This window comes from Gymnoscopelus braueri (genome assembly GCF_963280865.1).
Source record: "Gymnoscopelus braueri genome assembly, chromosome: 2".
Classification (NCBI taxonomy): domain Eukaryota; kingdom Metazoa; phylum Chordata; class Actinopteri; order Myctophiformes; family Myctophidae; genus Gymnoscopelus; species Gymnoscopelus braueri.
In genome coordinates, this window is record NC_137604.1 from 42,116,557 (window position 1) to 42,142,564 (window position 26,008).

The 26,008-nt window shown below is 43.8% G+C and overlaps 1 protein-coding gene across 2 annotated transcripts; it reads right to left on the reverse strand.

Moving 5' to 3' along the window:
• Nucleotides 1–1,721: 1,721 nt before the first annotated feature.
• On the reverse strand, nucleotides 1,722–26,008 carry smad1 (SMAD family member 1). 2 transcript variants are annotated; one of them, XM_080448115.1, is made up of 7 exons: nucleotides 25,916–26,008; nucleotides 13,085–13,716; nucleotides 8,549–8,833; nucleotides 7,751–7,870; nucleotides 4,128–4,349; nucleotides 3,062–3,318; nucleotides 1,722–2,377 (listed from the first exon to the last, which is right to left on the reverse strand). In XM_080448115.1, the coding sequence occupies exons 2-7, from the start codon at nucleotides 13,482–13,484 to the stop codon at nucleotides 2,234–2,236; spliced, it is 1,428 nt and encodes a 475-aa protein (XP_080304241.1). In that variant the 5' UTR covers nucleotides 13,485–13,716; nucleotides 25,916–26,008; the 3' UTR covers nucleotides 1,722–2,233. The 2 variants fall into 2 exon arrangements, with proteins under 2 accessions (XP_080304241.1, XP_080304240.1); XM_080448114.1 differs by having other exon boundaries at nucleotides 8,507–8,833.

Consider the following 26,008-nt stretch of genomic DNA (forward strand, 5'->3'; position numbering starts at 1 on the left):
GACACACACGAAAGCCTGCGTGTGCAGTGGATGCTCACACACAAAATATAGACCTACATGTGTGCGTGCTGTGCACACATGCTAACATCAGTTTATTCTTTTTTTGTTTGTTTTTAAGACAAAGAGAGGCTGTGTGTAATGAAACAATTTTATTGAATCTTCCAGTAGAGACTTGATATTCATGGAATAAATCTGCTTTTCTGGGAGTGCTACAGAAAGAGAGAGAAAAAGAAAAACATAACAAAGGAAAACAAAACAGGGAGGCAATCTGTGAAAGTGCAGACAAATGAAACAACAGAAAACGTTCAAAAATACAAAAAGAATATAAAGAATATAACATATTCTTGATAGGAAATGGGATTGCTCAAAGCATAAAAGAATTCAAAGTCAAAAATCTGCATTTAATAAAAAAAATCTTATTACAACCATCAGTAACTGATAGCTACCTTTTTTCATTCAACAATTTAATAATTTTGTATGTTCAGGCAAAAAACACGTCCCCCCCAACAGTCTTTTCGCACATTTTTCTGAGTCAACGTAATAAGAGAAAAAAGCAGAGCCGATGAAATATCTATCCTCAATGTGACTCTGTGGTTGATGTGTTTTGTTTCACTGTAAAGCCTGAGTTATACTTAGTTGTGCACCGAAAATAGCCGATCTACAAGCTCACAATGTGTCCCAAGTAACGCGACTAAGAATAAATCAGGCTCAACTTACTGTTTACTACAGCAAAAGAGACAGACTGAACTGGACTTGTATTTTGCATCTTGTTCAGTGTCACTTTAAGCTACCGGCCTTCAATGTGTAACACTACACTAACCAAACTGCGCTTTGCAAAATCAGACTGCACAGCACGTACTCTAATGGTGAATATATCTAAACACTAGTCATATTTTTATTCTCTTAAAATTCAGTTGAACACAAGTGTAACACAAGATGAGCGCCATTTTTAAACATTACAGGTATTATTCTCATATGCCCTCACAATGCCATGCCACAGCACTAAACCCCATTTACCAACTACAAACTCTCCCCAAATTAAGCCCTCATAATAGCTTTTTAATATTTTGGATATCATTTTGCATTCACATTTAAATGCAAAAGTTACATTTTACGCTTCAATTAATTTTTCCAAATCTAAAAAGAAAGGGGAAAAAAAAGATTTCTAGGAGACGTCTTGATTCAATCTAAATAGGTTTCAGACTTAATATTTCAACATTTATTTAAATTTGTTTGTATTTTCGGGCCTTATAGTTCATTGACCAAACCCTTGGTAATTCGGTTTATGTCTAGTCAAGTACATTTCATGCCAACTCCATTGCAGTCTGGCAAAGAGTTAGCTGGCAGAGGCAGATCTAGCGAGCGACTGCAATGTAGCTGACCTGGAATGTCCCGTCATCATTGCTAACTACACTTCGGTATAAACTGGATGATTCCCAGTGGAATATTGAGATGCAAACTAGGTACTGTGTGAGAGGGGGGAAAAGAACCATGAGAAATGATGAGGAGAAATTGTGGGAGCAAGACCAGGGGGGATACTTGCGTCACAATTGAGTGCGATGGTCTGATTATTACAGTTGGTCACAAAGCTCAAGTATCTTCCAGTTGTAACATGCTCATTTTTCTTGCCCGATCACCCACCCGCCCTTCCCTTCCCTCCCCTCCCGCCCTCCCCTCCCCTCCCGTCCTGTCCCCTTCCCTCCCCTTCAACCTGTCTGCAAATGTGCCCAATTCAGACATCCTTCAAGTAAGATTACAAATAAAACTGTTCCAACAACCCCCAATCCCCCATCCTACCCGACCCAACCCCTACTGGCCCGGAGATCAGCTTGTGTTTCAAGCAAACAGCTCTAATGATCATCGATGAGAGCGGGTTGACTGAAGCACCATGCACAGTAAAACCCTCAGTGTTGTTAATTCATCCATTTGTAACTCTGAGAGTCTACAAAGAGGAGCTATATCAACTAATACAAATAAAAAGATGTCTGTCATCTTGTCAATGGTGACGTTCTTTTGCCAGAAATGAGTGCGTTCCATAAAATAAGTGTCCGTGAAGTGCCTGCACGTCTCTCTCTCTCTTTTGCACAGTCTCAGAGTTAAATTAACGCTTGAGGATTTTACAGTGTGCCAATCTAGGGACCAGTTACAACAACAACTCCCCTCTAGTATTCCCTCGCTACTGGAACCAAAATGCTGGGGTGTGGACAGCCTCGGGGCTGAGGACAGATGACGCCTAGGACACGGAGGAGATGGGGTTGTGGGGAGAACCCATCTGGGTGAGCACCTTGTCCAGCCACTGCAGGGGGCCGTGCAGGTGGATCTCGATCCAGCAAGGTGTGCTGGTCACATCCTGCCGGTGGTACTCGGCGCCCCAGCCCTAAAACACACACGCACACACACAGTTTTAGATTATGGTAATAATACTCTTTACTGTATTTATGGGCATGGTGTTGAAAAGCAGTGGCGAACAATGAGCATCAGTGAAGTGCCTCTTATCTTAACTTTCTCAGAGATATCATAACATTTATGCAACAGTCACCATTTCACCATTTCAAGTACTGACAGAAATGTTTTCAAATAAGAAAGATCACTTCCTGGTCACTACGTGTTGGCATAGAAACCAATCAGGCAGGCTTGGCAAGCCTGCTTTATGATGATTATCTGCAGTCTGCTGCACAGTTGGAACGTGCCTTTGACCAATCAGGTTACTTGGGTGAAGCTATCCACAGTATAGTGCATTTCACATCAGCCCTCTATCCTGTACAACAGAAACACATTCTGCAGACCCCGTTCTGGCCACCTAATGTCTAATACAGACCTGTGACACCAGGCAAATGCACTTAACTACATTGTAGAAGGAGGCATATTGCCAGCACAGAGAACTCATGCAGATGCTGTGTGTGTGTGTGTGTGTGTGTGTGTGTGTGTGTGTGTGTGTGTGTGTGTGTGTGTGTGTGTGTGTGTGTGTGTGTGTGTGTGTGTGTGTGTGTGTGTGTGTGTGTGTGTGTGTGTGTGTGTGTGTGTGTGTGTGAGAGAGAGAGAGAGAGACAAAGTATGCAACCTTGACAAAGCTCATGCGGATAGTGCACATCTTGGTGAGCTCATAGACGGCCTCAAAGCCGTGGTTGACAGACTGGGCCAGCAGCTCGGCAAACTCCTGGTTGTTGAAGATTTTGAGGCTGCAACCGCTGGGGATCTTGCAGACGGTGGTGGGATGGAAGCCGTGATGGTAATTACAGTTACGACTCTGGACAAAGATGCTGCTGTCACTCAGACATTCTGCATACACCTCCCCACCGACGTAGTACAGATGGACCCCTGGAAGGGAACATATCACAGAGGTGAGGTTTAAAGGACATGCCTTTGATTCGTGTTTCAGTTAATTGTTGATGGGTATCATAGTCTATGGAAACAACAATATGGATGACAGAGAAAATTCCCTTTTCTGTGTGTTTTTGCCTTACTTTGTGTTCCTACAATTCCCATGAGGCACTTTATGGACAAGCATTCGGCGGTCTAGGGCCGCCATTTCACAATATATATAAATATTTTCCTGGGTCAGGTTGGCTATAAACACAGTGAACAAAGACAATGTCACAGCCACCAAGTGTAGCGGCTATGAATCAGGATGTAACGGTTCTCACATTCATGCACTTTACACCAGTGTCATTGCTGGAGTACACTTTTCAGCTCATCTTCTGTGACACTTCAGTCCTATATTGTCCTATATTAATTCATTTAGTGTGTTCAGGTGGCTAGAGGCCTTGTATAATAAGCCCTGTGGGCTGCTTGCCTCCTCCTGGCACTCTTTTTTAAATTTCTGTGCACACATTTTGTGATGTTTTAAAATAAATCAAATCAGAGACACACGGGAGACTGCTCCGTTTTATGCTGATAGTGGAACATTAGAACCATAAACAAATAGATTGCAAAGCTGAGCAGGACACAGCGTATGTGAGATACAGGAAAGGAGAGGGGCTTCACGTAGGGTTCGATACTCTTCTTCACCGCAGACCAACACCTAATGAGAATCGACTCGATCCCACCTGTGAGCCAGATTTTGAACTGATTTGTCATAGGCTCATACATCAATAGCAATGACAGACTGACACTGACATCGGCCACACCTTTGCCGATGTGCCGCCGGGTGTTCTCGATGGTGGAGTTGCGGTTGACGTTGGAGAGTAGGCCGAGGCAGAAGCGGTTGCGGTTGTTGGAGGGGTCCGTGAAGCCGTCGACCAGCACGCTGGTGGAGGAGGCCTGGAAGGCTTCGCCCACACGGTTGTTGAGCTCGTAGTAAACAATGGAGCACCAGTGCTTCGGCTCTTCATAGGCTACCGGCTGAACATCTGCACAGGAAACACATTGATATGTTTCACACCATCAGCACAATGTGACTCTCACACAAACACAAATGCAGACGTGCACATACACACGCACGCACGCACACATGCACATACACGCACGCACGCACATACACACACACGCACACACGCACACACACACCATAAGGGTCTTTCTACTACAAGGGAAGTTGCACAGCAATCCATCAGAGCAGTAATAATAATTGTATATAGCAAAGACAGGGTTTACAAAGTGCTTTCCTATAACATTAAGACAAAGGAATTGTAGAATGCTGTGAATAAAAGGATGCAGAATTTTATATAGAAAAACGGTTACAATGAGTGGATGTCTTTGAGTGTTAGATGTAGAGGAACACACACACACATATACAGATTTACTGCTGCATTGGATCTAAAACAGGACCTCTGTGCAGGTCTAAGATGAAGTGTCAGCAACCATAGCCAGCTGTGCACATCTGCTGAAGCTCAGCTATCCATCTATTTCCACGGTAAAGGCGAATTCTTCTAAAACAATCCCCTGTAAGTTCTAACAAATATTTGATTCAAACACATGGGCCCCACGGGTTTCACTAGTGTACACTCGCCCGACCAAAATCAATGCAGAGCAATGCAAAGGCCAACTCATGCGGACTGCCTTGCGGTCTGTGTGCCAGCCTTTATTAAGAAGGAAGGGCAGTTGAGTGCCCTGCCACCGTGGCCTCTTATGCTTGGTATATTGGGTGTGCCTGTGCCAGCTGGCCTCGCCCCTCTCTCGGGGAGGAATAAATCATGTTTATCTAAGCGCATACCTCTCCTAAACTTCCTCTGCAGCATGGCACTAGCTTGCAGGTGTGTTTTGTCTGCCCTGTTCCCAGAGTTGGCCGACAATGGAAAGGCCTCTCCCCTGCACAGGATGCAGCTTGTGGAAAAGAGCCGAAAAACTCCACAAATTCCCACTTCCATGCAGCGCACTTTTCATCAACAACAGCTCCTTCCCGCCAATACTGTCCCTATGTGTGTGTGTGTGTGTGTGTGTGTGTGTGTGTGTGTGTGTGTGTGTGTGTGTGTGTGTGTGTGTGTGTGTGTGTGTGTGTGTGTGTGTGTGAGGGGGGAGTGAAGTTTTGCTAGTCATGTGAAAAGGTAATGTGACACTGATAATATTTGTAAAAAATAAACATTTATATAATTAAATAATGTATAATAAAATCAAGTTTAGAAATGCATACAATTATTTAAAAAAACACATTATAAGAGATTAAAAAGAGATTATTTTATAACGATCAATAAAACGACAAGAACAAAAAACGGATTAATAAAAAGATACCCTAAATAATCATTATATCCAACAGTGATATTTACTTTTTATTTATATTGTTCAAGACAAATGGCACCGTCAAATAAGCCTCGTGCGTACATCAACTGCATTACAAGTAACCAGAAGAACTTAAAGGGATATTTCACTTTCAAAAAAACTTTTGGTCATTTTATCGTCTACTCAGGCCGTTGTGAACCCCCCAGACAATCTTTAAGTTGCTCGATTCACTATATAGATATTTGATATTCATTTAATCAGCCATGTAGTTTGAAGTTACCCATTGTAACTTCAAACTACATTTTAACCATGTTAGATTCATCAAAAACACCCGTCCTTGGTTCTGGTGACTCATACCGCCCCCCTAATACGCAAGGGGGGCGTGTTTTTTCAATTACTTTTTTCATTTATTTTTTATATTTTTTTTTGGAAAATGAAAAAAATTAATAATAAAACGTGAAAAACATTATCGGAAAAACACGGCCCCCTCATGCATTAGGAGGGCAGGGTGAGTCACCAGAACCAAGGACGGGTGTTTTTGATGAATCTAACATGGTTAAAATGAAGTTTGAAGTTACAATGGGTTTGTATAGGAAGGGGGCGTGTCTGTTAACACATCGGGTGCCAAACACGGTCTGAACCGTGTTTGCGCAGAGTAGCGGTCCGGTGCCGAACACGGTCCAGACCGTGAAATATGTGTTTTTGTTTTTTTCGTTTTTCTCCACACGGGCGGGGCTAGAGCAGCTCTGGGAGTACCCATTGTGATCCTGAGAAGGATCGGCCAGATAGATCACCGGAAACAAAAACATGGCTCCCATCCACTTCCTGTCTATTTCCTTCTTTAAAACGCCTATATCTCCGAATCTGTTTCCGGTGGGGAAAACCGGTCATGCGCGATGCGCGATCCCCCCCCATTGTAACTCGCGAGTGAAATGTTATCGTTCCAGGCTGTAGCCAGGGTCATCGCGCTACATGAATGGATGCTTTTTTTTACATGGATTTGCTCCTCGTGGAGTTTAGAGCTTTAAACATGAAAGCGCAGTCAATGGGGAGAATGCTGGCACCCAACGTAAGTTGTTATGAAAAAATGCTGGCACCCAATGTGTTAAAATGAATATCAAATATCTAAATACTGAATCAAGCAACTTAAAAACTGTCTGGGGGGTTCACAAAGGCCTGAGTAGACGATAAAATTACCAAACGTTTTTTTGAAAGTGAAATATCCCTTTAAGTATGACAAGGTCATATGAAAAGCCCTTCCCACTGTATCTTTTTGTCATTTCTTGTCTTTTTTATCCTTTATCTTTATACATTCATTCCTTGTGTGTGCAAATATATATAATATAAAGAATTCTGATTCTTATTAAACAAACGCTTAACCTTCACCTATCATGAGTGCAGGTCCATGTGCGTAGGTCCATTATTTATTCATGAAAAATGCCATTCGGGCGTGGGAGGCAAAGCCTCATCCAACTCACTATAGAGCTAAACCACAGAGCTGAGGTAGCGGCAATTATGGTAGTAGACATTTCACATGTAGAAGTTTGGAGGTAATTAGTGAAGTGGCTCCTTAACGAGTTTCAAGCGATTACCACCGGCAGAGATGACATAAGCCCAGAGGTTTTATGGGGGCTCATAAAAGCTTGCTCTAAGACCGAGCTTAATTGGCAGAGGCTTTGAACTTCCCCTGGGGGTTGTACATACATAGACAGACCCTAAAGTGCCATCCTTTTCCACACGTCTTTGATTGTCGAAATTACTCGCTAAAGTATGTGGTCTGCCAGCTCAGCTGAGGTTCTATTTCTGTTTCCAGGCATTTGTGCATAAAGCCTTGACACCGCATAACAGTGATAAAACTCATTCACAAACTCTGGGTTCCCAGAAATCTCTGCACCTGCAGAGCAAAAGGGAGCAGGTGCAGAGATAGTTGTGGGGATGATGTCACACCATGCACAGACAAGCGATACTGTCGTGGGAGAAACTGTGTGTGTGTGTGTGTGTGTGTGTGTGTGTGTGTGTGTGTGTGTGTGTGTGTGTGAGAGTGTGAGTGTGTGAGCGTGTGTGTGTATATGCTGGCAAGCGTCGCCATGGTTACCTGGCCTGTTGTTGGTGCCCTCTAGGGGAAGAGCCGGTACCAGGAGGTTGGTGTCCATTGGCTGGGGGCAGTCCTGTGTCATTGGCTCTTCAGGGGGCATGTACGCTGGAGGAGGTGTCTCTGCATTGGGGAGGTGAAGGGAAATGGACGGGAGAAATATGTCACGAATAATACTCACAAATGACTCTTCACCCCATTTCATGCCAGACCTCATTTTATGCACTTTCCATTGATCCATTTTATGTGAAGTATGTTTCTGCTTATCTTGGCTATTCTTGGGGAGTATCGTGATTTTATGTCCCACGGCTGCAATGCCAATATCCCTTTTCTGGAGTAATAAAGTCAGAGACCTGGAACTTGGAATCTGAATTTGACCATGACTGTTCACTTATTGCAAAGACATATTCACCTTGAACAGGTTTTATTTTGACAATGTGGACACTTTGTTTTTTCCCATCTATTCTTGCTAGGCCTGACACTCATGCACTCATGAATATTAGGGATTCGCAGCCTGATCTCACAGAACACGGTGAAATAGCACGGAATGAAAATTCCGTAAATAGACGACTAGAAAACCCGAAAAGCTTTGCATATGACCCGCGAATCCCACGGTGAAATAACACGGGTTGCAACCCGGAAGCAGAGCAGTCGTCTATGTACGGAATGTCAATCCGTGCTATTTCATCGTGTTGTGTGAGATCGGGTTGGGATTGGAGATTAGGAACCAAACAAAGGCAATAACTGCAAACTGCACACCAATAGAAACCACGGCTGTGGGCATCGCTGTGGGCATCTCACCGGGCATCTGGAACGGACTGCCAGGGTCAGAGCTGGTGGGCGAATGCGGGAAGGTGGCACTGCTGCTGCCGCTGCCTGGCGAGTTGGGGTAACTGTTTCCCGGCGAGTGGGGGGGGAAGGGCATGGTGATGGTGTTGTTGGCCTGGGTCTGGCCAAAGGATTCTGGGAAGGTGGCGTTCTGGGGCATGTGTGGCTCATTTTGCTGCAGGGGGTTGCGGAAGCGTGGCAGCATGGTGTGCTTGGCGTTGAACTCGCTGTTCCTGGGTACCAACACAGGGGGCAGCACTGAGGAGAGAGGTGATAAGCGGAAGATTGGTTAGCAATAAACACCAACATACTGGGTTCAATAAGTCAACAGGTGTTATACCAAAAATAACTATTGAGATGTGAGTAGGGCTAGCCGATATGACTTCCAATCAATATCATGATTATTAAAAACAGATCTGTAAACTCACGATGCAATGCATTGTGAGCTTGTAGATTGGCTATTTTCAACAAATGTGTACGCCACCACCAACAAAGTATAATAAAGGGTTAAGTGGTTAATCAGACTATCTATTTAGTCGTTTAGAAATGTTTTGTGTCGATTCCTTGATATGTCTGTATAAGAAATAAAATAAATTACAGCCTCAATCAAGCCTATTAGTCTCAATGACAATGGGGAACAAAACTATTCACATCAACATCTCAACTGTTTTGTTTGTTTTTTACTTGAAATGACATTGAAATTAATGGTCTAAATCTACAATTAGTTATAGAAACTAGAACAATATGACAGAGGATTTATTTTACAGCTTTCCCTGTGCAGGTGTGCTTTTTAACAATTCACACATGATGCACCATTAACTTTTATTAACAGTGCATTCTGCCTCACCCTCTGATGTAATGTTTGACCCGCTAGACGAGGAGAGGCCGGGTGCTGGTTAGCATTCTCTTTGTGTCAGTAAGCTCCATGAGTCTAGCTGACACTGTTCACACACATACACATAGACACATGCACACGCTCGCGCACACACACACACACACACACACACACACACACACACACACACACACACACACACACACACACACACACACACACACACCCGCGCACACACGCGCACACACACGCGCACACACACACACGCATCATGAATCCTTTCTTATCTCCCTGATTCATACTTCATTCATTCAGTCTACTCATTTGTTTTCATGGACACTAATTCCCATGTCATTCCAGATCCTGCCATTCCCACATGCATGCAATGCCGTCACCTCATTCCCTTCACCTGGTTTTACCCACCTGTAGCTCTTTCCCTCTTTTAGTCCCTCAGTATTCGGATATCCAAAACCGTTTAATCACATAAACCCCATATGGGTAACTGGAGTCCCTCAGGGCTCAATACTAGTCTTTTCAGTTTTAGCTGAAAATAGCCGATCGATCGACTTGTCGATCGGCTATTTTCAGCTAAAGCTTTCCCCACAATACGAGTGGTTAAGAACCTTTGTTCCAATCCAATATAGTTATTATTTAGTCACAAGCTCTTGTTAATACCTTTCATTTTCAGAATTGTTCAAAGATTTTCAAAATGTTTCAAAAATAGCGACAATAGGCAAACTGCAAGCTAGAGCAATCATAGATAGGCTATGTTCAATATTTTTGTTTCTGCCCAACAGCGACGATATATATTGACCCATCCCCACTTCTTCCTCGATTGTCTTTTGCATTACGCTAAGCCTTTCAGTATTTATTACCTGATTCTGAACCTGATTCTCTGCCTGATCCCTGCAGATTAAATTAGCCTTCCCTGATTGATCTCCTGGTTGGTTCTAACCCATGCCTGTTTACCGGATTAAACCTTTTGAACTTTGATTTCTTGACTGATCGTGTCTTTGTCATGCTTGTGAGTTCTTACCTGTCCTGAGTCGTTAGTACACATACATCCACAAACGCTTGCACAGACAGCCACAAGCACGCATGCACACGTTTTAATAACAACTACGAAATAAATCTCCCCCCTCCCTATCTGACTGTATCTATCATCCCACCGGCCGGGTGCAGATGGCCCTGCATTTTTCAAATGTCTGCTCACAGCCCTGTTGGTTTTAGCCAGCAGTATTTGGCCGTGGCTCTCAGACATTCTCCTCTGAAAAAACATCTTTGAGGTGAGCCTCTCTGGAGGAATTCATCACTTGGGGCAAAGATCCCCGGCTGCTATTCATGTCGAGGGCGAACGCTGAGGTGCAAGGAGATACAAACCACAGAGATATGCTCCGCTTGTGTCTATAAATACCTGTGTGGACAAATACAATTTGTACTGACATGCGAGAAGGGGGGCCCTTGGCTTGTGTGTGTGGGGCTGTTAGCCTGTTACAGTAAACGCATCTGTTTCTCAACCAGGAGCTCGGAGCCCGAAAGTGTGTGAGATGTTCTGAGATGTTCTGACACAATGTTCGCACACAATGAACAACTTTAACACTGAAACACTGTGTTAATATGTGTGTTTAACATATTAGTTACAAACTTCTTGCTTACAAGGTTACAGGTCCACAATCTGGGCCTTGACACTTAACACTGTTGTTTGATACAACGGGAAAGGGGGGCAGACAGGACGCGCATGTGTGTGTGTGTGTGTGTGTGTGTGTGTGTGTGTGTGTGTGTGTGTGTGTGTGTGTGTGTGTGTGTGTGTGTGTGTGTATGTAGGGGTGTCAGCCAGGGGGGTGTAGCAGGGAGTGGTTCAGTGTAGACAGACAGGTGTTCTGGGGTGGGTTCACCTTTGACCCCCTGTCCTTCGCCCGCTGCTCTAACAAAAGTGTGCGCGGCCGTCAGCCCCTCCTTCCTCCCATTGTGTGTGGGTGACAGGCTTCCTGTCCCAGCTATCCTCAGAGAAACACTCTGCATAGTCCGCCGTGTGTGTGTACAGTATGTGTGTAAATTTGTGTCTGTGTTAATATATGTGTGTCTGTCAATGTGTGTGTGTGTGTGTGTGTGTGTGTGTGTGTGTGTGTGTGTGTGTGTGTGTGTGTGTGTGTGTGTGTGTGTGTGTGTGTGTGTGTGTGTGTGTGTGTGTGTGTGTGTGTGTGTGTGTGTGTGTGTGTGTGATAGAGAGAGAGAGAGAGAGAGAGAGAAAAAGAGAGAGAGAGATAGAGAGAGAGGGGGAGAGAGAGTTTGGGCCAGCCGTGCAGAACATGGCCAAAACAAAGCCCTCATTCTCCCCCAGCTGGAATTTCCTGCCCCCGCTACACACACACACACACACACAGATGCGCGCGTGCACACACGCGCACGTGCGCGCGCACGTGCGCGCGCACGTGCGTGCGCGCACGTGCGTGCGCGCACACACACACACACACACACACACACACACACACACACACACACCCCTGTGGACAGCTGTTTCTGTCTTGTCAGCTGACCCTGATCTTCTCAGAGCGACAGCAGATTGTGTTTGGTCTCTCTTTGAAAAAATACATGAAGATCACAGGAAGCTAGACTTCAATCCTTCTCTTTTCTCACACACACACACACACACACACACACACACACACACACAGACACACAGACACACAGACACACACACACACACACACACACACACACACACACACACACACACACACACACACACACACACACACACACAAAATGACTCACTCTCAAACATGCACACACACACACAAATATACAGACACAGACAGACACACACACACACACACACACACACACACACATACCTACAGTGTACACAGAATCCCACACAACACAGTAACACTCTGGCCTGTCCTCAGCTGTATGGATAAAAGCGGCATGGTGCTTTTGGCTCTGGGCTCAAACAGATAAACTCCTCGTTGACAGGAGGAGAGGATATCAAAGACGGAGGATCAGAAAGGAGTGAACATCTGCTGAAGCTGTTGTTGGGGGGGGGCATGCACTTCCAAGGTTAATGCTCTACAGAGCGGCCAAAACGGCTCCCGGAGTTCGTCTTTTTAAGTCATTTGCTCAGTGAAGCTTAACTTTATCTCTGGTGCAAAAATGCAGCGAGTAGAGACAACGCAGTTGTTGCATGAAAATGTAAAAGTGCCTCGTTGTATGTTCTGAACTTTAGTGAAGCCAATAAATCAATTCAGACTGGTAGACAGACAGCCAGACAGCCAGACAGACAGACAGACAGACAGACAGACAGACAGACAGACAGACAGACAAACACATTTGACACAATTATACATTCTCTAGACTTTCATTCACTACCGCCACACTTTTACTGTGTTCTGAAAAGTGCTTTCCCATTGTCTGATTGGGTGTTGCCAATAACATGTCACAACAATGCAACATGTGTATCTATCTTGTAGATCTGCTATTTTAGCTATTTTAGAAAAGCATACTCGTAGTGACGCCAGGTTGAAAGTCGTTAAGTCTGTGGGTTTTATTAATATTCTACCAATCAAAATAATTAACAAGAGCTTGTTACTAGATAATAACTACATTCAATCCATTTGAAGTTGGAACACAGGTTATTTTTTTTCCCATTTCAGACGCATCATGCATCAGCTCACCTGGGCTGTCCACCCTCTTATAGTGGTACGGGTTGATGCACACGTCCTTCTGCTTGGCTCCGAACGGGAACTCGCAACACTCCAGGGGCTTCAGCTCGTGGTGCGACTGCAGGTCGGGCCAGCGCCACACCCTGCAGTAGATGACGTGGGGCAGGCCCTTCCTGTGGGACACCTGCAGCCGGCCGTCCAGGGAGCGCGGGATGGTCACGCAGTTGCTGGGCTGACCGGGGCAGCTCAGCGCCCTCTCCAGCTCCTCCATGGCTCCCTTCTTCTTCTTCAGCTTCTTCACCAGAGCGTCCACCGCCTTCTCGGCCCACTTCTCCTCCTCGTCCCCCTGCTTCCAGCCCAGCAGCCTCTTGACCGCCGGGCTGGTGAAGGAGAAGAGCGAGGTGACGTTCATGTTTTCAGTAGGGGGCTGCTGGCCTCCCTCCCGCGCTTGCTCGCTCGCTTTCTCTCTTCCTGTTCTTTCACCCTTCTTCTCCCTTTTCTGAAAAGGTCTTTCGGGGGACAGAAGGCCAAAGGGAAGTTGGAGGGGGAGGCTTGTGGGAATAGTTCAGTTACAGTAGTTACAGAATGTAAGAATGGTGTCCTGGTAATCCTTGCTTGCAAAGCTTCAGCCGAGGTCTTCTTTCCTAGAAAGAGAGACAGAGAAGGAGGTTAGAAAAACTAAGAAAAAACACATTTACAGTCAAAGTTAAGAGTTTAGAGTGTTAATTGACCAGATTTGAGCTAGAGGCTAGTTGGTGGTGCTTTACATGGAAAGGTTCGGGAACCCCTGGGCTTGGTTACTTGTGCTGGTGATGCAGAACATGTGCTACTGTCACACTGAGTAAGTTACTATAAGAGTAACTTGCTCTTATAGTAGCTGATAAGAGCAGCCCCGCCTCAAATGGAATGTGGACAGTAGTGTGTGTGTGCTACGTTAAGGGCCAGTGTGTCATCAGATCACTGACCCACTGGACACAACAAGATCCAGGCCAAGGCGCGGACTGATGATGTCATCCTATTACGGCTTCTGGGAAATATACAGTGGCAGAGGAGTCAAAAAAGGACACCCGCTTCTGGTTCAGCCCCTGAATCAGACATTCTCTGGATAGCTTCCCGTCTATATGGCTCGTCGTCACATTACCAACAGTGCTACCTCACAAATATCACTTACAGCCAGATAAGTCAGCCCCAGAACCAACAAAGCAAGATGATTCACTGTATGACAGGAATGCTGCAACTGATCCAAGCCACATACACATTTAACCACTCAAACTATATATGCTGTAGTTTTTCCCTCTACACCAAATATATTTGCTGAAAATAGCAGGTATACAACACTCATACAACATGAGTCACCAAATGTTTGCATATTTTTGCAGAATGGTCACAGTATGACATGTCCAGAATAGGAACACTAGCGTATAAGTGGTTAACTCTTGAGTCGGGACATTATCAATATGAGATTTTTCTCTGTGTAAAACTCTTGCTTCAGAGAGACTTCTGGTGATTATGCTCTACAAAGTTGAGTTGGATGAAATAATTAGTTTTACCCCAAAATCACAGCCACTTCACAGCTGTATTATGACAAGAACATTTTTTAAACAAAACATCAACACAACCACCACTGGCAGAAGCAACCACACCACACCACACTGGGCTTGAGCTGGCAACGTCTCTGAAATTGTTTTTAACAAAAAACAACGGAAATGCATTTGGCCCTCAGGATAATACGGCCATTCACTGAGGCCCCACGAAAGCCATTATTCAGCCATGAGGTGTACACGTTGTCGCTTTTAAGATAGACAAACAAGAACATTTAGTTATCACAGCTCCAACTCCTCTCTGATGACTGTATGGAAATAGGTAGAGGGGAAAACAACTTGATTCAAGATCTGAACATTCACACAAAAACAATGGAGACATCCTCCATGCAGCTGGAGACCATACTGCCTTCCATAGTCCAGAAGCCCATTTCCAAACTAAATACTGACCACAGGCTTACGCACGCACGCACGCACGCACGCACGCACGCACGCACGCACGCACGCACGCACGCACGCACGCACGCACGCACGCACGCACGCACGCACGCACGCACGCACGCACGCACACACACACACACACACACAGACAGACGACAGTTTATCAGAAGTCCGCCCCGTCTTTTTATACCTCCTGACTTAGGGTGAGGATGCGTCTCTCTCTGACAGTAAATAGAGTGCTGGATTGGATTTCCTACGAGCAGGAACGAAAACATCACTCGTGGCTCACTCCAGTTATTCTGGTCCTTTCAGATTACAGCCAGGATAAATAAATAGCCATTTCTATCTTTATCAGCTACTGTATGTGTGGGCCTTACACGTCATACAGACAAACAGGCAGGCATGAGAACAGGTGCTGTTTACAACACACATGTTGTGTTGTGGAGTCATTGGAGGCCTACTATTGCCAACCACATGGACAGGAAAGCTACGAGTTGCACTATATTTAGTGTGGCCACCCCAATCACATTGGCTACTCTAAAAACTGAGGACTGATTTGCCAGTAGGTTGCGGAAGGGGAGGGAGTATGAGCTGGGTGTGTGTGTGTGTGTGTGTGTGTGTGTGTGTGTGTGTGTGTGTGTGTGTGTGTGTGCGTGCGTGCGTGCGTGCGTGCGTGCGTGCGTGCGTGCGTGCGTGCGTGCGTGCGTGCGTGCGTGCGTGCGTGCGTGCGTGCGTGCGTGCGTGCGTGCGTGCGTGTGTGTGTGACTGTGTGTGTGCAACTCTGCGTGCATGATATATATATAAATAAAAAATATATAAAAATATATTAAGAGTGCGCGAGCAAGAGACAGAGACAGAGAGAGAGCCAGACAGAGACAGAGAGAGACAGACAGGCAGACAAACAGACAGACAGAGAGAGTGAGGGAGAGAAATACAGAGAGAACGAGAGTGCGCATGACTGCGTGTGTGTCTGGGGGGAGAGAGAGAGAGCGGGAGGGAAAGCGAGACATGAAGGGAAATATGTTTAAGAGCAGATGTGTGAAGTAGGACTAGAGTCCCAGGTGCCAGCATGGTTGTATTGTCTCCGTGTCTGTCCGGTGAGCAAGGCAGGAAACAGGCCCCAGATTTATTTCAACATATCTGTCATCGCCAGCACACATACACATCACTTCCTGACTGTGCTGATGACTGTAGGTCGCTACACAACAAACACACACACGCACGGCGCACGCACACACGTGCACATTGTGCAATTCACAGGTGGAGGGAAGGAAGTAGAGAATGCAGGCTATTTACGAAACAACTCCACCACTGACTCTTGGTCTCTCTATCTGAATCTTTTGGTCCTCTTTTCTATCATATTCAAATATGTTTTATTGGTGTTTCATGGGGATAACTGTCAAAGAACGCTTACAAGATGGATACGCTACAATTCATTGAGGTAGCTTTCCACCAAACAGACTAGTTCAGACTAATTCAGACTACTTCAGACTGCAACAGACAGGCAAAAGTTGGCATTTAGTTCAGCATAAGCAGTCGGCCGATGCGCACATTGTTGTGCTAATGTGTTTAGAACTGGCAGGTTGGACTGCCAGTGTTGCCAGGTCTGCTTATGATAAGCGACTTTGGGCTTGTTTCCCTGCAAAGTTGCTGGTAAATAGGGATGTTCCCAGCGTTTTTTCTTCACTGATGTGCAGTGGTGTAAAGTAACTAAGCAGTAAGCACATTTACTCAAGTACTGTACTTAAGTACAATTTTGAGGTACTTTTACGTTACTGCAGTATTTCCAATTGTCTATACTTTTACTGCTCTACTCCACTACATCTCAGAGGCAAATATTGTAGATAAAGATATAAATCAGCTATAAATCAGATATAAATGTAAGCTTGTAGATCTGCTATTTTCAAACATTTTGGTACTTTTACTTATGGTACTTTAAAGGATCTACACAATGAATTAAAAAAAAATGAAAATTTTCATTTTCATGAAAATGAAAATTGTGACTAAAACACGAAGACCCTACGAGGGTTAAGAGTATATGAAAGCCATTCAAAATGTATATACTTTTGGAATCTTACACACCTGCTCCCAAATAATTAATTACATCATTCCAGTACACGCAAAAGTAGGTCAAATCAATCAGCTGTCACCAGCTGCAGCGCAAATCAGGTCTGAACTGAGCTGTCCTTAAAAGTTAAACCATAACATGACATATAGAATGGATCTTCATTCGTTTGCACTCAATTGTGAGTGCAAACGTAGGCTTATTCTCTCTCTCTCTCTCTCTTTCTCTCTCTCGCTCGCTCGCTTTGAGAGACGGAGAGAGAGAAACAGTGAATGTAGGTTTTCATAGACCTGGTCGCTGATTTCACTCACATAATCTGGCAACCTCGAAGGCAGTGTTGATCAAACCTTAGCTCTCCCCCCGCTTCAACACCCCATGGCTCTAGCTCTACCAGTCGGCCAAAAAACGGAACAAGTCCGGTCTGCCCTGAGTCGGCCGAAAAGGTCCCGACGGACCACCCGACGGACCCCTAACCGACGGGACGACAATATCCAACGCTTCCCGACCCCAAGTCGGCTCAAAATCGGTGCGGTGGAAAGCTACCTTTACAATCATCCTGAACGATCTCAACCGGGCAAATTAGGCACAGCTCACATGTGTCGATAGGAAGATGTGAGTATGTTCAGCATTGTCCAACTCCAATAATGTTGCTGTTGGGTACTGGGCAGAAACCTTATATGTCCACATTTTTTATGAAATGTATTTTTTTATGAATGCCCTACTTTATCGTACAAGAATGTTGTGCAAAAGTAGCATAAGTAGCCAATCTGCAAGCTCACAACACAGTCGCAATGCAACGCATTATGAGGTTGTAGATCGGTTATTTTCACTATTTTTGAAACATTTTGAAAGTGAAAGTGGTTCAAAAGTATAATCATTGAGCTTGTGACTAAATAATAAATACATTGGATCCATCTTTTTTTATTCTATTTCCTGAAAAGTAACAGTTTTGGACATAGATGTTTTTTGCCCAACACACACACAGGACTGACGTCATGTCACAGTCATAGTGACATCATAGATGCCTGATGTCATAGACTGCTGGCCAAGTACTTTAACAGCTTGTGAAGTTTTAGCGCCATTTTTAGAGTTATACGCATATCTTGATGAATATTGGGATAGTATCGTTCACAATTATGTTGGTCAGGACATGAAATTGTCATATCATCCCATGCCTACAGTACATCAATGTACCTTGGCATAGATTGTCTGTGAAACATAACTGGGGGGATGGAACACCATTCTAACAAACGATATTCCCTCATTTGTTGTTTTGATAATTGTCTTGGGGGAACGCTTTCACAACGCTTTCACAACGCTTTCACATAATCACCTCTCTACAATGAGCCCCCTATGCTGTAGCCAATCTAGAGCCATACAAGGTTTTGTGAATCCAAACAAAACTTAACTGGATGAAATGCAAGACAGAGCTGTCTGCTGTCTGCTCTGGTCGGACCAGAACGCACCTGCAGAAGCTCGTCCCCATGACGCACACATTCATCGGTGCACGAGCAGTGTTTCTTTCATCTTTGAGGTGAATGCTTTTAAAACCATCGGTGACTGGCCAAACGCAGCACAAAACTGGTTATAAAGAAAACAAAGTCACTTGAAGATTGGAGGGAGAGTGACAGCGAGCGAGAGGAAGAGGCAGATAAAATGTTATCCACATTGCCTAAAAGTCATTAGATGGTGGACCAGCCGCCAGAACATAATCAATGTAATTTAAGAACTGGAACTTGCGGCAGACCATCTTATATACAATAATAACTATATTGTATAAACTATATAATAACTTGATATAAAAGTTAATGAATAAGAATTAGTGTGGTATAACTGCACACTGATAGAACTGTGTGAGTAATCAAATGTTACAAGTGCAGATAGAAAAGACTGGGTTTTCATTTTGTGCAAGCCAAATCCTTGAACGTTGCATTTGAGGACATTTAGTTCATTAAAAATAATAAATTACAAGTTTTAAAAGAACATTTCATTTGGACCCAGACAGTCATACTCCCTTTCGAACGGAGATAAACAAGCTCTTTCATAGAATAGGAGCTCAAGGTCTTTTCTTGGATATGGAGAGAAACAATGTGAAACACCTGCCTGTCATTCACTCTCAACATGGATAAAAGCATTCTTCAGGTGGGGTTAGATTCTCTATTTGGACATTATAGCCTATGTGGGACAGTCAGATATTGTAAATTACTTACAACATAATTTACCGGGCCAGATATTATCGCTGCCGGGCCAGCTATTGCCTACCACTGGGCTAAAAGTTAGAGGCTGGAGTTACTTGTCAAATATAGTGCAGACTTTTGTCAGATGTGCAGATCAATGTCAACATATGCGGCAAGTAAGTGAAGTAGACTATTTGTTATGATTTTTATTTTAACAAAGTTGTTATATGGAAAGACATGAAACAGAGGAGACAGAATAAAATAATAGAGCACAGCCACGGAGACGAGAGGAAGCCATGACAGAGTAGAAGGGAAAAGAGACAGACTAAAGCATAGTTAGTCACTTAAATTGGAGCAGAGAGACAAAACTTACTGAGGTAAGAATAAGACAGCATAAGACCTTTAGTTAAGTTCACAAGTAGTATCTCTCTCTCCCAAATCAATGATTATTTCAAACTTTTGCCTCTATTGCGATTAATGAACGATTCATTTTTTTATATAGTGATAATAGCAGATCACTGTTTTCATTATTTTTTACACAACCATTGTACAACAAAGTATAATACAGGGTTAAGTGGTTCATGATTTAGTCGACTATAAAAAATATTGTTTTCATGTTGATTCATTGATAAATAAGAAAAACTAAAAAAGTCCTCGCTCCTCGATTACTCGGTTATAAGTCGGCTATTGGTTCTAATATCAGTTTAGATATAGTTTTGGTTAATTGCCCAGACAGCCCCATACCTCCAACCAACCAACAGTCCTGCTGATGGTGGCTGGTCAGTCACTGAAAGTCCAGTCCAACCCAACACACCGCAGTCTGCAGCACAGCCCTATCAGCAGCGAGGCACATGTTTGGGACCAGCAGAAAAACAACATTTAATCCAATTCAGATGTAGAATTCCAGGAAAGAAGGTAATGGAACATCTGGAGTAGGCTTCACAATCCTCTCCGCTGTCATCCTCCATGCAGCTGGAGACCATATCTTTCCCCACCCACACCATAGAGTCCTCCTTGGGTATTTCCAAACCTTGACAGCACTGATATCGGATATATCAATATTGTCAAGGTTTGGAAATACCCACTACTGAGAACTGACCCTTTTGCTTACTTACTTTTTTTTGCTTACACACACACACACACACACACACACACACACACACACACACACACACACACACACACACACACACACACACACACACACACAGTATGCTTGCAGCCCTTTTGTGTTGATGGTTCTTCAGACAATGCTAGTTTGGAGTTGTCTGTGAAGGAGTCAAAATACGATGGCGCCATGGTTGCCTCCCTTGCCCAATACCTTTGTATAGATGTAGGATGTTTTGTAAGGGAGTACACAAACTGAATTTTATGGAACAACTTTCCCGCCTTATCCCCTGAAACTGGTACATTAAAGAAAAGAACAGATGTGAAGTGGTTGCGTACATCAATATATTTAGCTCACGGATAGTCTTATTATCAGTCAAGAAGCTCCAGTGCACACATATATAACAGTTGTCAGTTCAATAGTATCCCTGCTATCCCACCATTGTGTCAAAGAATCCATTCCGAAACCAACACATTTATACTCACACTAATACATGAAAAAAGTCGATGGAAGTGTCTTGCTCTTCAATAAATTAACTCAGACACTCTTGGCGAGCTGTTTCGATATTCCATTAAAAAGAAAAAGGGGAAAAAAAGTCCAATCACCTAGCAGTTAGGAATACAAGATCAATTGATTCGGCAGCTAAATAAAATGAGCTAAATATATATTGATGTTATGACTCGAGTCAAACTACTCTACACAACGATCCAACTCTCAGCTAATAAGCTCATATTTGTTTTCTAACAGTTTCCATAGCATCAACTCCACCTGATTAGCTAAGGATTACATTATTTTATTTTATTTTATTGTATTTTCTTTTTCCCGGGACATTTCCAAGCCTTTAATTGATAGCGACAATAGAGAGAGACAGGAAATGGCAGAAGAGAGAGATGGGGAAGGACATGCAGCAAAGGGCCTCAGGTCCGACTCAAACAGTGCTGTGCAAGGACTGAGTCTTAGTTGTATGCACTCTACTAAGTGAGGCACCAGGTTTTTTTTTTTTACATATAGACTATTTATAACATTATATTATGGATATTTTGCCTACGCCTATGCCTTTAGAACTGAGACAAAGACATATGAAAAAAGGTAGGATATGCACATCCCCACAGTTCTTTAAATACGGTGCTGGACCCAACAATAATCAAGTGAAGAAAAAAGGAATGTCCGCACGCGATATAAACTGCTCTGAGTGCTCTCCCGTCTTTTTTATTTTAGAGCAGATAAATCCAATTAGAACTACTGAGACACACACCATTATTTGATCCTAGCTGGACCTTTACATTAATTGAAGGGGACACAAAAGGGTTGACCTTTGGGTGGACTTGATCTCCTCCTGAATCATGCAAAAAACTGATGGGATTTGTATTTTGTGACCCAACTGGTACTACTGTAGCTAATAGATAGCCCACTCCGCAAGTCCCATAGGCCATTCTGCACTGCTTCACTGTCCGTTAATCAGTTTAGGTTTTAGTGCAGGGCTGATGGGTAGGAGGATGCGAACACAACAGAAACTGAACAGACCAAAGCTCTGAGCCCGCCTGTGTTGAGACCACAAGCCTCCTTACCCTCCTAAAACATCCGTTAATCAATTTAAGTTTTATAAGAGGGGGATGTGTAGCTATAGAGGCCTCCGCGACATTTACGAGCCTAAAGGATTTGGCCCACCTGGTGCTACTGTACTGTGTACTATGGACGTAGCCTGCTACGCTGCTAGCCCCGTGGATCATTTTGCACTGCTTCAGTGTCTGTTAATCAATTTAGGAGCGGGCAGTGGAGGATGAGGAGGCAGTAATGATGCTCTCTGGAGGCTCCCGGGGGACACAGCATTATAAAGAAGCTACATTATTTATCAGCAGGGCCCTGGACGTGGGCCTCCATTAGCCCCCCGCTCAATGGAGTCATCGGCCATAAACAGAGGAGTAGGAGGGAGAGAGGGGTGATAGATAAAGAGACAGGGAGGTAGAGGAGGGGGTTGATGTGGAGATGGAGAGAAGGAGGAAGGGGAAGAGAGTGATGTGAAAGCCGGGGATTCAAGACCTGCTGTATGTATGCGCGCGCACGTGTGTGTGTGTGTGTGTGTGTGTGTGTGTGTGTGTGTGTGTGTGTGTGTGTGTGTGTGTGTGTTTTTGTGTGTGTGTACACACAACGCGCGCACACACACACACACACACACACACACACACACACACACACACACACACACACACACACACACACACACACACACACACACACACACACATAGACTGTCTTAACGGAGCACTTCACCATCGCTTTCAACAGCATCACAGCTTCACAAGGGTATCATCTCATCCAAGAAGCAAAACAAAATCAGCGACACTTGAGCGCCCATCCATAGAGCAATAAACAAGTGTAAATCACAAAAACATGAAAAATAAACGCAAAAACAAATGAAAAACAAAAAAAGGCTAGCCCGGTAGCCAGTGAGTTCATCTTCCATCGCAGTCGGGACGCTGGTATCATACCGTACAGTAGCCTAACACAGCAGAGCCTGAAATAACTTCATACAGACACGAGGTGCCTGCCCCCTCAGAGACTAGACATAGCATTGACCTGGGGGGGTCCTGGAGCTACACGGGGTCAGTCCCCTCACCCACCACAAACATACCTCTTTTACCGCACAGAGCTAGTAAAGGCTAAGCATGAGTGTAATGAGTGAGTCTATAAAAGTGTGTAGTTCCTTTTCAAACTGCTTTATACCTAAATCCACCAGAAGGGCATCATTCTCTATATTACATTGCAGAACACTGGACCTGTTACCGCCTTGTCGATAAGCCCAAGCAGTGCAGAACACCCTGTAAAGCCCTGTTGCAATCTAACTGTGATGGTCAATAATGCCGGCGTCCCGCTTCACACAGACAAGAACAAGAACGCAATGATATTGAGGGACTCTCAGGAGGAAGAACTAAGATCGGATGGATTGTGCATGAATCCCAGACAGGGCTGGTCCACACACATGACCACAGACATAACTACCCGACACATGGAGGTTTCATGCAGCAATCCCAACCATGCTTGGCACTCAGTGTCGGGTTAGTGTTGTGTTAGGGGGGTGGACACCTCAACTCCAATGCATGGGCCATGGTGTCTGGGCCACACGGACAGACAGACACATGCACACACGCGCGTGCATGCAGACAGACAGACAGACAGACAGACAGACAGACAGACAGACAGACGTGGGTTCTCTTACAGTGACCAGTATTCTTGTAGCAGGCTCTTTGGAAACACAAGAATGTGGCTATACTACTGCAATTGGTTAGTCATACAGTTGTTTAGTTCCATACTAATAATGTGAGTTATTGGTCTAAGATTACTTTGAATGATATCTCAATGTGAGAGTATTATTATAAACACTATTGCACCGTATGTAACAACACCACTAAAAGGGCTTGTGTGTAAATATACAGCTTTCATGTATCTCTCATTAACATTGAACAGCACTTGTGCCTTCCTTCTATTTTATTTTTGTCTTATTATTACTTAAGATGATGTTTGGCAACATATGTGATGTCTATTGTTTGTCTTTTGTTTTATGTGTTTTGTCCATGAAAAATTAATAAAATTTAAGTGGAGGGAAAAAAAAGGGCTTGTGTGTTAACTGTTAGACTTGCAGTGGTTTGTGGGGTCTGGGACGGGGACCCCCAGGGATCATTGACGGGGTTCCAATGGGGATGAAACCTCACCTTCACCTTTATAACATGTAAGTACAATTAGAGTCTATTTGGCTATTTTGAGTTTCATGGTTCTCTCGCTACATAGCATGCCGTATATACACACAATTCTGAACCAAATCATATTTTAGAAAAGGGTTCTGAAGGCAGAATCTTATCAAATTGGTCTGTGGCCTAATGTATATCAAATTGGGGGTCCCTGAAAGGAAAAAGGTTGAGATTCAAACATACTCGTAAGATAAATACAAGTTTTCCCCACACATTTGAATTACAGTTTGTCCTGATATCTTATATAAGATTTTACCTAACCACTGAATGGACTAATTTCACAACACTATTTAATAAATTCCCACACTGTATGATGTTTTATGTTTACGTCAAACTAACCATGCGTCTTCAATGAAATACAAATGAGGCTTGATTATTTTTTCAAATATATATCTATATCTATATAGCCTATATATACAGAGAAGGCAGAGAGCTAAAACAATTGAAGTAAATCACGGACAAGGACAAATTCCCGTCCTTTCAGTAATCTGATATGTCATTCTCAATAATGTCAGGAGAGCTGGCCTTAGCTGCTATGGTCTGTCTTTCTCTCTCTCTCTCTCTCTCTCTCTCTCTCTCTCTCTCTCTCTCTCTCTCTCTCTCTCTCTCAAACACACACACACACACACACACACACACACACACACACACACACACACACACACACACACACACACACACACACACACACACACACACACACACACACACACACACACACACACAGTTTATAAAATCATCAACATAGGCCTAATTGTATATAAAGCCGAAACACCACAATAAACTGTTAAAATCATGCACATAATAATCATACATAAAGCATTGCACATACAACTGTAGTAGACCAATGCACATGATGACAGTCTGAGGTCTGAGCCAAGTGGACATCAGTCACAAGACAAACTGTCACTGGGAAGATGGTTTGTTGCTGTCAGTGACTGTATTCTAGTGTGGTTCTCAAAGTGGGGTCCAGGGAGTCCTTGAGGGGACTCAGGGTTCCTTGAGGGGGTTCCAAATTGACCCTTACAAGTCTGTAACTCTGACAGTATACAAATGGAACCAAATGGACCCTAATGGGTCCATTTGGTTCCATTTGTATACTGTCAGAGTTAAGGTAGGTCCTTGAAATGTTTTAAGTTTCAGAGGTGTCATGGAGATGTTGGTTGGTTCCCCAGTGTCCAGTGATATACTGCACCATACTAGCCTTTATCCCATCCCAACTCCAATCAGTCCATCCCATAACAATCAGTCTTCTGCATCATGCAACATCTGTACGCAGACTTATGAACACAACCCACCCATCTATGATGTGAAAGGTGGAAATCTAATTGTAGTTAAATAAATCTAATCAACAAAAGTATTCAACAATAGATTAGGAGGGCTATTTAAAAAAAAAAGAAATGCAAGTTATGTTCATACAATGAGAGCCAAATTCAATCTGATCCAAAATGCAGATGTTGTAACACACAAACAACAAAATAACAATAAACAAACAAACAAAATAATCACTCAATAATCATAATCACTCCCAACTACGCATATTATTACCGTGTAATAATTGCAACCCTAGATAGGCTTAAGTTGGCATCCTGACAGTCAGACAGTGAAAAGTTTGGCTTCCCAAAAAAAAAATAGTAAGATTTCCTAGATGATAAAAGTTGCCAAACACGCCGTGCAAAAGCGTGGAGAACAGCTGGAGAACTCCTTTATATTGTGTCCATTATGTTTTCAATGTAATTCCCAGAAGTTTAAACTTTAACAGTACCTTTTGTGCCGCTTTAAAGACGCTCGTCTCGTCGCTTTGCTGCTCCAGTCTCTCTCTCTCATACAGCTGCTGGTCTAGTCGCTCTGGCGTCAG